This window comes from Telmatherina bonti, assembly GCF_933228915.1.
Source record: "Telmatherina bonti genome assembly, chromosome: 16".
Lineage (NCBI taxonomy): Eukaryota > Metazoa > Chordata > Actinopteri > Atheriniformes > Telmatherinidae > Telmatherina > Telmatherina bonti.
In genome coordinates this window covers 27,250,407-27,262,544 of record NC_136614.1, presented here as the reverse complement: position 1 = coordinate 27,262,544, position 12,138 = coordinate 27,250,407, and the positions used below count along the sequence as shown (strand labels likewise).

Genomic DNA, 12,138 nt, shown 5'->3' with positions numbered 1-12,138 from the left:
TTTTTAAAATGGGTTCTTCTTGCATTTTCTGTAGCGATGATGGCAGGTCATTTGCCCAACAACGTGATTTTTATACTTTAATGATTGATACGTGATCATTCAGCAGCTTAAACACAAAACATTCTTCTGAAAATGGTCGGATTGAAAGACGGGGCGAAACAAATGCAGCCGATGTTCAAAGTAAAAACCTGGATAACAGTAGCCTCAGGACCACTTTAAAAGCGGTGAACAAAACGAAGAGTGTCTAAACATTTTTGCAAAGCACTGAATGAATAATTGATTCAGACTGAGATAAGCTGGCGTGTTTACAATCGGACCATTATAATCTGTACACTTCTCTGCTCCCTCGTCTGTGATTAACTGATACACAACCGCGCGAGTATCAATCTTCATCTAACGTTTTGTGAAAAATCAGAAAATCCCATGATCAATATGTCAACTTCCTCCTACGAACATTAAACAGTGATTAAAGCTAATGTGGACTCATTCGCTAGTTATTACAGCGATGTTGAAAGGCCATTTTCTTTTGAAGCTTCTGAAAGTCCCTTTTTTTTTTACTTAAGTTTACAGACGGAGAACTTTGAGAAAACTCGAGCAACTCTCTCTTTTATTCAGCTGCTTTGTGTCTCATAGCAAACCGTTATTAATGCTTAAATGCTCCCCCTGTCTTTAAAGCGATGTCCGAGCCCCGCTTCCTGGTGCCGGCGGTTGTTACTGACTGAATAGTGGAGAGAAAATTGCATATTATTTACGCAGCGCCTTCGATATGCCACTTTTCCCATTCTGTACAAGCCACAGTACACGTGGCGACACAAAGACTACAAAGACGTATGTTAAGGCGCACGCTCGGATGGATGCGAACTCGCACAAACTTCACTCGACGCTTGAAGCTTCTGCTCCCCCATCGCTGTTCTTTCTTCCACCAGCGCTGCAACGTCCCGCCCTGAAGTGTCATCAAAGCGCCACAGGTTGTGGGGGAGCGATTTCCGCCACACTCCGTCTCCGAACGGGCAGAAGGGACAGCGGAGGGAGAGGAAGGGAAATGATGAGCTGGAGTGCGTTTAAACCATAGACTGTATATAAAGACATGGACGGAGTCTCCGTGACGTCATCCGTAGGTTTCTGAAGAGCTGAATTGAAGCTCGGTGGGCGGTTCCTACCGTCGCCATGTTGGCAGCGTCATGCGCGTCGTCTCGCCCGGAAAATACAAATATGGGCAAAGAGGTGGAGCTGAGAGGGCAGCCGTGAGCGTCATGGAAGATGATTGACATCGAGCGAACTTCAAGCTTTCTGTAGCTAAAAGCTAACCGAGCTAACCCCAAGATACCGGGAGCTACCCAGCTAATGGAGGTAAGCGGGATAAAGCTAAGTCACGTTGTTAACCGGCTAAAAACCATGGTTGTTCTACATTCTTCTTACTTGAAGCCAGAGATTGGTACCTGTCAATCAAAAGGACACGCCTCTAAATATGGCGAACTTCAAGATTAAATTACTTCCAAACGGACGAGTTAGAAAAAAATTCACTCCCCCCACAGTTGTCATGAAGGTAAACCTGACCTATAAACCCAAAATGGATTTTTGAACCAGGCTGTAAACATGTTTATTTCTGCTGTGAAGTTGGCTATCAACATGGGAGTCTATGGGGATTTGCTCTGTTTTGCAGCCCCTAGTGGATGAAGGGGGAACTGCAGTTTTATGCACTTCCGCATAGGCTTCACTTTTAACCACCGGAGGTTGCTGCTTGGTTTAAACTCGCCCTTCGAGGCCACACCAGCCTCCCCTGCGGCGTCCACTCTGTCTCCCCCCTCCTGTCCCGTCCTCAGGGGAGTGGCCTCGCTAGCTGCTCTTTCAGTCACACATAGACAGGAGATTTCAGCTCCATCATTGCCATTTGGATGTCATGGTTGCGTGCAGAGGCACAGAACCATTGTGTTTATACCAGATTGGAACACAGGGGCTCTTTTTCCCCATTCCTCAGCATCTCTTTTCTCCTCCTTCACCTCTTCCTGTCTTTTCTGCCGCGCTCCAATTCTTCCCCTTGCTCCGTCTTTCTCCTCACCACTCCTTTTCCTCCCTAAAGATACGGTGACCCTGGATGTCTCGTCTCAGGAACCGGTGCGGTGGGTTGTTCAGGCAGCCAGGAGAAATTCTTCTACTTCATCTGACTTACTCACCTCTGCACCTCTCCAATAGAGTGTGAGATTGGAGAAAACTGCTGGACTGTGCTGGCTGGAGTTGACAAGGGTCATATGTTCTTAAAACCGCTGTTGTGTTTTATTTATGGTTATTTGCAAATGGGCTGATTCTCCATAGTGCGTCTGCGACTTCAAATTTTAAGGGTGTTCGCAGCTGGGAAGTTTTATCCCAGTGTAAAACCTCCATAAAATTTATTGAACATGTCCGACGGGGATCAGCGTCGACTTTCCGACAGCCTGTCCTTGTCCTTGTGTTGAAGGTAACGCTTTAAGATCTTCCACTACAAAACACTTCCTGATGGATTTCACTATAACTACTGGAGCACCGCAAATCAAAGGATTAATGTTAAATGTTTAATCTGAAAGGTGAGAAATTCAAATATCGACATATGCGCCTCGTAAAAGTAGGCGCCAATAAAAGAAACATTGATCGCTGAGGTCTGCGCGGGATCCTGCGGAGCTGATAAGAGGCAGCTCCTCCGCGTTCTGCTTGATGAGGAGGCATTACTTTGAGGGAATGGTTCTTGCAGCCATGAGGCCAGTGTCCTTTATCTGAGAATAATCCATTTAAAAGAAAAAAAAAAAGAAAAAATTGCTATAAAATACTTTCAAATCATCAGTTTGAAATTCATGAACTCATAAATAAGCTCACAACCGCAGATTTTCCCCGTCTTAGCAGGTATACGTCCGCCGCACTGGAGTCCATTTACCTTTTCATGCATGTGGGCTGCAGAAGACTCTCTCACCTTGAGGCTCATCGATTCCATGCCTGTTAAAATCTGACCCGCCATACCTCACTGTCAATACCCATCGCAGGGATATAACCTCAGATTATGATTAACAGCCTTGAGGAATAAGCCGAACACCTGTTCGCCGTGCAGGAAAAGAACCGCGGCTCTTTGTGTTTATGTGTTTTTTTTTCTTTCCTCATGTCGTACAGTGTCTCACAAACAAACAAAGACTACCGCAACTAATAATAGAGCACATAGTGAGGGCATAACTCTCCCGGGAATATGAACAACTGCGATGTAAGGCTGCATCTGAAGCCCAATGTTGATGAACACGACTGGAAAGAGAACAAGGAGTCACTTGTCTGGTTTTTCATGCTGTGCACCTCCAGGAGAAAAGATGCGGAGGCTCTGAAGAACAACTGTTTTAATACTGAGCTACACACCAACAGCGTCTGTGTTGTCAGTGGTAACAACAGCTTTATCTCGCCTTTTTGTGTTTCACAGCACATTTACAGTGTGTTCATTTTGGCAGAAAAGAAAAATGAGCGTGCACTGGTTTTCTTTTTCAGTACCTGAACTCTGGAGTTGGGGTCTTGTTTGATCCACTTAATGACGGTCTCATAAACCAGCTCCTCGGCCTTCGTGTTTAGGCTGTCGTTGGACAGATACGCCACCAGGTCCTCCTTGGACACGCTCATGATCTCCTCCTGACCTGCAACCTGAAAGAGGTCAAACAATCAGACACGTTTGATGCTTCTTCTTCTTCTTCTTCTTTTAAAGCAGTTCTCTTTGAAACCCCATCTGCTTTCCACCTGTGTAAGCTGCCCGTTGGACTGATGTTGATTTTTACTAAAATCATGCTCGTATATGACAGATCTTCAGCTCAAAAATGTTTAGCTTAACTCAAAGAAACTCCACTCTTTCAAGAAAAACCTCCAGACATCCCGCTATCCTAAAGAAGTGCAGCTTGTACAAAGAGTTTCCTCTGAAAAAAGCCGCACAAGCAAAGAACAACATCATTAAAGATGTTTTGCAGAAGGGAGTCGTTGCTAGTTAACGTCATGAACATAAGCAGCCTTCATCAAGACATTTGGTAGTATCTGGAAAATCCATGCGGATGCTGCGTTTTCTTTCCATGATGCTGAACGTCACCGTTTCTCTTCTATTCAGATGCTGAAGCAAAACAACGGAGGCAAATATGGCGCACGGTGCGGTCAATAGAAAGCGATTTCAGATACAGTGGATTTCAGTGGCCGACACATCGACTTCCTGCAGCCTCTCCTGCCTGAAAACTTCACAGCAAAGATAATATATAATGTGTTAGTTTTTTGATGTTTGGAGAGCTGCAGTTGCCGTTTCCCCTCCTGCGCCCAGCTTTTACACCGAGCTAACCGTCTCCAGGTTGAAACTTCATATTTAATGAGCACACCTGAGCTGTGGTGTGGAATTCATCATCTTCAGTCATTCTTAGAGGAAAAAAGGTGACTAATAGGAATACAACAGGAAAACTACAACCAGTTTTTTACAAGTTAGTGTTTCAAAGACAATAAGCTGCAACTTCTAGAAGTCCTGAAATCATTTCAAGTTTTAACTCAAAGCTATTTTTTTTGCGGCTTTACAAGGGTCAGGGGTCGACATGCGATCCCCTGCAGAGGATAACGTGTTCTGTGCGTCTAGGCTGCATGACAGATGCTAAACTGTTTCTGAACTGACAGCTCGGGTTAACGACCCACGTCCAGCTGAAGTGACTGAATCAACTGTCCAAACACTGCTTCAGGTTGCAGAGACTAAAATAGGTCAAGGATCATCTCCAAATGCTCGAAGGATGACTGAACAGCCTAATGCACACAAGTCTCAGTAACCCTGCTTCTGTTTGTCCTCAGTTATATAAAAGCACAATTCAGTGCATAACAGGACAAAGACAAGGGTTTATGGTTTTAGTGGCGTTTCGCTGCATCCGAAGTATCTGATGATATACTAAACTATCAGATGCTAATTTTCTCAGCTCTTTTCAAGTCATAAGACAATAACCCCAAACGTAGCTTAAAAACAAACAGTAAAGAGGGAGAGAAGATGGCACGCTGTCAAACACGACCACCGCCGAAATCTGACCTCAGCCGTATTAAACTTGTTTAGGTTAAGCTCGACAGCGGCGTTTGAACCAGAACACAGCTGCTCTGGGAATGCCTCGGACCTGCATGTGGAGGGATTACTGCAAACCACCTTGAATAAAAAAAAAAAACTTCCTGGCATGATGATCGAATTTAGCAGAGCTGACATCAAAACCACAGCGGCTGATTTCAGTAAAACATCCACTGTCTGTAACCTTGTCAGCTTTGCATTTCCTGATGGTGTTGAATGTTATCAAAAATGAACTTAAAGGTGGAGTATGTAAGATTTTCATTATTTTCTAAATAAATTAACTAATAAAATAACTACAATCATAATTAGATAGTTTTTTTGAACATGTAGGTTCCAGTCTGTCCATATTTTATGTGTTATTAAATTACGAGTTTAATTAATGACAAATGACAAGAAGCACTTTTTTTTTTTTACTAGTAGGCAAACATTCAAGAAGGGTCTTTGTCATTAATTAAACTTGTAATTTAATAACACATCACATATGGAAAGACTGGAACCTACATGTTTTAAAAAAAACTAATTGTGATTGTAGTTATATTTTTAGTTAATTTTTTTTTTTTTTAAATATTGAAAATCTTACATACTCCACCTTTAAAGCAAAGCTGTGCTGGAAAACCTTCTGGCTTCATCCGTTTGAACTGGAGGCCTGTTCCTCTGAAACATTAATAATGGTTTGAGACAAGCAGCGATCTGCAGCTTCTCAGCTGAAAGTGAGATTACGTGTAATGTACTTTATGATGGCATCAAGATAACGGCAGCAGCTTTCCAACCTTGGAAAACATTTTCCGACGCTCTCATTTCCTATTCTATGTAATTTCTTATTTACCATCTTTTTAAGCTACACGAAAACTTGAAAACTTTGAATTTCTCTCATGTTTGCTCGTGTGCATCAAAACACTGCAGAGCGTTTTCACATGATGCTATCTAAAAGCTGTTCAGTGCAAAGCACACGGTGCAGACACACTGTTCTGCACTTAAATGGCATCGTTTCATGTTAATAAATCCTTCCACTGAGCGAAGCGATTTAATATGCAGATCCATGTGATATTTACTGCTTTAACAGAAGCAGTTCAGTGTTTTAAATGGTAGGCTTAAATGACTGATCTGGAAACTGCAGGGTTGTTTCAAATATTTTTGCATTTTTAAGTACTGAAATGTGCAAAGTGGTTTCCATTTCATGGTGATCATTTGCAAATGTGTCTTCTCTCAGCTGCAGAGCCTTGGTGCAGAGGTGTTCCACTGGAATCAACAAATAAAGAACAAAGGATGAATCGCTTGCTCACCTCGGGGAAGTTCTGCAGAGCAAAGGCTTTGGCCATGTTGTGGAGCTCGGTGCAGCTCATGGCTTCAGCCATAGCCAGCACTCCCAGACAGTTAGCTGCCGTCAACTGTTTCTCTGGAGTCAGTAAAGGAGGCCAGAGACCCCGAGGAGAAAAGGGGGCAAAGATGGAGAGGACAGAAGAAGCAGAATAAGAAAGAAACAGAAGACACAAGCCGATTGATTAAGACGGGGAAGGGGGAACAAAACACGATTCAGACATCCAGAAAAAGATGTACAAAACTGCAAAAAAAACCAGACAAAGCAGCTCCAGGTAGGGCGGACTCTGAGCCTGCTGGGTTGTGTATCTGCTGGAGACTGAGGGAGAACAAGTATAATAACTCAAAACAGCTCTGGGGACAAACAACGAGGGGAATCGATTGCTCACAGCCCAGGCATGAGGTGGAGGATATCAGGGAGCGGGATGTGGGATTAGCTGGGCCACCTTAAAGAAGTCCTGTCAGATCTCAGGATCTACTACACACAGACAGACACACACACTGAGCCAAGTATACATGAAGCCATCCTGATGGCGAGGCCAGCAGGGAGGGAAGCTTATGCCACTGTCGGTGATCCTTTGGTTCTTTTTTTTTTTTCTTTTTAAAACAACACATTGCCATGTATCACGGGGGAGAAAAGTTGGGCAGTGCAGCATTTATTTACACTGAAGTGGGCAAAAGAAACAAACCTTTTATTAGTTTCTTTATTGCAGTTCGGGCTGTGGAAACCGCTGCAGTGTCCAGCAGAGATGTGTAGCATATTGCTGATTCACCTCTTAGTTAACCAAAGCGACAGTCATCATTTCCCATAGAGCAGCTGGAACAAAATACGCCACTTGTTCCGTTTTATCCGTAAATCTGAAGATTTGCGAATTAAAGTTGAAAGCGGTGAACAGGAAGTAGGCCGAGGAAATGTTGGTTGTGTCCTACTTGGAGTATTTGTTACAAAACTTCAATAATGTCTGACACAGTATCAATTTTTGCTCAAGGACACGCGCTTGCGTCCGGGTTTCTCCCCCTTCTAATGTGCTAAAATGTCATGAATCTTGTCAGGGATGAATGGATTGATATTGCCCTGACAAGGAAAGGCTACAAAGGGTTTCTCTCTGCTCCCTGGTGTTTTTTTTTTTTTTTTTTCCTCTCCCAAAATCCAGGAAAACAAATCAATAATGTGAGCTTCTGGTTCTCTTTTACTTTCCTTTCATTCTTTTCCTGTTGCTGACCTTTTTACCAACATGCACTTCCCTTGAGTTACTGATGCCCAAAACGATTTATTGAAAAGAAATGCAAACGCTGACATTTGGTAGTCTGACATGCTGAAATCTGAAACATGCTATTTGTCTTTCATGTGACCCCCTTGGGCCCCCTCCCAAAAACCACTCCCTCCTTATGCACCACTTTCTGCACCTTGTCCGAGTATCAATCTGTTTTGCTATTTTCGACTCCATCGCAGTCGAGGCCAGAGGATTTGACATTTAAGTGACAATTGTTCCCTGACCTTTTTAGAAATCTGTGACCGTGCTTGGTCGCGCCTACAGGGACGAGATCAGAGGCACCGTGCCCAGCTGAGCGAGCTAGCAGGTGGAATTCTAACACGGATGTGAGATCTGGATACATGACAGAGGTGAGAGCAGTCCGGACAGAAAATGTAGCTTTCTGCACCAGACATTCTGTAAAGCTTGTTACATCCTCCACGAGGAGCAACGGAGTTCCTGCTTCTCGAGGCTGCAAGAACAAGAAAAAACTTCTTGTTCGTCAGGTCCATACATACTCCACGAGAAGCACGTCTGCAGCGGGGAGGGATCACTGCAAGGGGGGGGGTGATGTTTGCTTTTATGTGCAATGAACACCAAGGAGGTCATGTTGTTCCCGGCGTCTTTGTTAAGATAAGATAACTTAAAAGGTTACGGACGGATTTTTATAAAAATGTCAGGAGTCGTTGGAAATGTGAAAATGAAGAACTGATTATATTTTGGTGGTGATCCGGATCACCGTTTGGAACCAGGAATTGTTTAAAAGGATTCTTTAACATCGTGCTTGGCGGAAGTTTCTGCTTTTCTAGTATTTATATTTGACGAGCAACTTCGTCCATGGCAGGGCGGGTCGTGCACGCGGCAGGGCGGGTCGTGCACGCGCACGTGTTTTAATGCTACATGTAAAAATGTTCGTACTTTCTCACCATCTCCATCAGCTGTTTTATCAAAACAATCCGTTTTACCTGCAACAGCAAAAACGCGGAAGCAGCAACTCCGCTTCATGTTTTTTCTGTGTTAACCACGCCCACCTCCAATGTCCGACCAATCACACGATACTTCTCGGAGCCCCACAAGAAAAAAGTTCTGCCAGCCCGATGTGTTGAGAACTGTCTTCAAAAGCGTCCGCGAGAACAAAATGACGTAATTTTCTTCTGGGAGCCTCGAGAACGAGAAAAAAGTTCTCGCTTCTCGTGGAGGATGGAACAAGATTAAGGTTGCACGAAGTGACAAAGTTTGATTCCGCACGTAGCGAGAAAGGCTGCACAGGCGTTTCTGATACAACAAACTTGCTGATGTAAGCAGGTAACCCGTGCACACACACCCCCGCTTCGCGAGGTTTTTCCTACCTAAGAAGGAGATGCAGACTTTACAGAAGGTGTTGAACTGGAACTTGTTGGCAGCCTCCAGCAGCGTCTTGGCATTGGCAGAGTCGATGACCAGCGATCCCGTGTAGACGAACTCGAGCAGCAGCTCCAACACGTCGGCGCTGATGTTGCTCATGTTCACCTCCAGCATCTCCCCGCTCCTTGTCTCCCCTGACGACCTGACCAACCAATCACGGCAGAGAGATGAGAGTTAGGGGTTTGCTTATAGGACACACGGAAGGTCAAACCCTAATAATAAATAATAAATAAAAAGATAGATATAAATAAATAAAAGAGGACAGAGACTTAAATACATGTATGCAACACACAACACCTAAACACACCTGGGCCGGTACAAGAGTTGGGAGAAAATAAGAGAATCATTACACAACAGCGTAACAATGTAAAGCAAAAAAGGGACAAAAACAGAACTTTGGATGGTTTCTGCTTTTCTAAGGGGCTAGCAGATTGGCAACTATAGTGCTGCATCTGTAACAAAATGTCTCCTCTGTATGAAGATTAGGCAAACAAAAGTTATTGCTTTGTTTTGACAGGCATGCATTTCACATGTGTTTTCATGTATGCATGGTCTTAATGGGGAACATGCATACATTACAGGGCACATATGAGCTAAAACACAGAAAACAGAGAGGTTTCCGATAGAAAAAGTGATGGCACAGCTTGCAGACTGACATGTGACAGGATCGTAAGTGTGCTGGGTTAAAGCATGTTGCAGTGCAGACGACTTGCCGTTTGGGAGTCTACTCTGCTGCTGCTGCCATGTTGGATATCAAAGCGGCGTGTCCACTCCTACTGGCATGATGTAAGCGGTACCGGGGAGTGCTTGGATGAGCAAATTAAATAGAATATGATATCCCTTCGTAAGGCAGAGCCTGATATGTGCAGGGAGAGGAGGGGGGGCTGCTTGCAGAACTGGGCCATGTTGCGACTTCACTTGGATCAAATGGCCGAGATTAGTTCGCATGCAGGATCCCCTTAGGGAGGTATGAGAGCGTTAAATAACACCTCACCACCCATGTTTAATGTCCCATGTGAAACAATAATCCACTCAAGGACAAAATAAATGGAATCAAAGCCCCGCAGACAGCATGCCTCCCCACTACTATGTCTCGCTCCCTGCGGATACGAACATCAACAATATAAAAAGTAGCCTACATTAAGATGGATGGAGGCTGTTTGCTCCTGCCAGTCATGGCTGCACAGTGATAACGCTCTGTCTGTTTCTCTGAGTGTGTGTGTGTGTGTGTGTGTGTGTGTGTGTTGCTTAGTTTTGAAGAGGTCTGTTTGTTGGATTAGAAATAATGAAAAACGGTCAGCATTTGGTGAGATACAGACAGCAAAAAAAAGAAAAAAAGAGATGAGACGGAAAGACAGAATGGTCGGAGTGAGGGTTTGATGAAGAGGAAGCAAAAAGGAAGGGAGGCAGGGTGAGACGGTTCTTCCACAGGGAGCCAGCAGCCATCCTTCTGAGGGAGAGTTTGGGTTGTTCCATGACTGTGCCTTGGTCTTTTAAATAAGAGATATCCCCACCCACCCCCGAACAAAATACACCATCACACCTAAACAGAGCCTCTGTCCCCGCTGCAAAAATTATCAGTCGCCTGTGGTGTATGAACTGAGACATTAGTTGTCATTTATGAAGCGTACTCAAGGTGGTGAGAGGGGAGAAGGACATCCAAATCAAATGAAAGACAATCGCATGTGTCTCTGGATGGACATTGGCTGGAAAAACCAAAGTAGTTACTCTTTGTCCTCCTGCAAAGCAAAAAGCCACACACTGTTATTGTGATTTGTCTGCACAAAGCCCTGCAGTGGGGGCCGGTAGTGGGACAGAAAGAAGGGAAGGGGAAAGCGGAGTGCTGTTCAGGGTTAAAGTGATGGAGGGAGGTGGGAAGAAAAAGAAGGGGAGAAAAGCTAAAGAAAAATTAAGAAATAAATGAAAAATTTAAAAAAAACCAAAAAATAAACCCCCCCCCCCCCCCAAAAAAAGGAAAGCATGCTCATCATCCTGGTCAATTAGTGCAATAGGAACCGGCTCAAGTGGCAGTTTGTTTTGTCTGAGCACTTATGTTATGGAAATGACTTTTTCTGGAGCTCTCTAAAAGAGGTGGATATTTATGCTGCGTTTGATTGCAGACTTGAATTTAAATAGTGAGAGAGGGAGGCGAGGAGGACAGGAGAGACAGGAGAAGAGATAGGGGCAAGGGAGGGAAAAAAGATGGACACACTCAAGCAAAGAAATTTGTTTGTGAAAAATGCATCACTTATTCAAGAGGAAGTCTTAAAATCAGCGCGACTGTCAAAATGGTGGTGAGCAGGGGCTGGGGAGGTGGGGGATAAAACACACACACACACACACACACACACACACTTCCTAATACATCCTTCAGCCTAAAAAAAGCCCATTTACAGGGAATACATTTAGCTTGTTCTAACAAGACCATTTATTCAGTGGGAGTACATACACCACCGAGGCACGCTGAGATAGAAGATGCAAAACCGAGACCATCTAGGCTAAAAATGGCTCACATTTACATCTTGTCACAACATAAATCAGAACTGAATTGTATAAATGAGCGCAATGCAATAGCTCTATCAGTGTTGGAATTTTTTCTGTTTATGTTCTTTTCCACACCAATGAGGCCACGGTGTTGCATTCATAACCAAGCTCCATGGCAAGAGCCTTCAAGGCTACATGTCAGGTTGTACAAAACCACTCTAAAGGACAAAATGCTCAAGGGTGAAAGGGGGAAGAGTCTAAAAGCTCATGTCCATCCAAGTGTAAATGTAAGGCCATCGATACAGGAGAGGACCAGGCAGGTGGACGTTGTGCTGAGAGAAGTAATGGTACTAAAAGTTGAATCAAAAAGACAAGGGAGGACCAAAAGCAAGAATGGAGATTATTTAAAAGTGTCAATATGACGCCACGTTACTGGTAATGTTACCAAGTGGCTTGTAGCCTCACAATTCTTTTCTTGTATTTGTATTTCATGCTCCTGGAAGTTTGTATGCTCTAGTTTCTCAACTTAGTTTTGAGCTTTTTTGAGCTGCTCCATAGTTTTCACTGTAGTTGCTTTTCATGGGAGCTCCCCCTCCAGTCAAAAAGTGTTTC

The 12,138-nt window shown here is 44.0% G+C and overlaps 1 protein-coding gene across 1 annotated transcript in view; it reads right to left on the bottom strand.

The window, feature by feature from the left end:
- The window catches only part of klhl29 (kelch like family member 29), a 247,787-nt gene that overhangs the window by 77,775 nt on the left and 157,874 nt on the right, over positions 1 to 12,138 (bottom strand). Inside the window, exons 7-9 of the mRNA XM_079255749.1 lie at positions 8,988 to 9,184; positions 6,352 to 6,464; positions 3,499 to 3,645 (exon numbers count right to left, since the gene is read on the bottom strand). Coding sequence (XP_079111875.1) covers positions 3,499 to 3,645; positions 6,352 to 6,464; positions 8,988 to 9,184 — 457 coding nt within the window. The remainder of the gene's footprint in view (positions 1 to 3,498; positions 3,646 to 6,351; positions 6,465 to 8,987; positions 9,185 to 12,138) is intronic.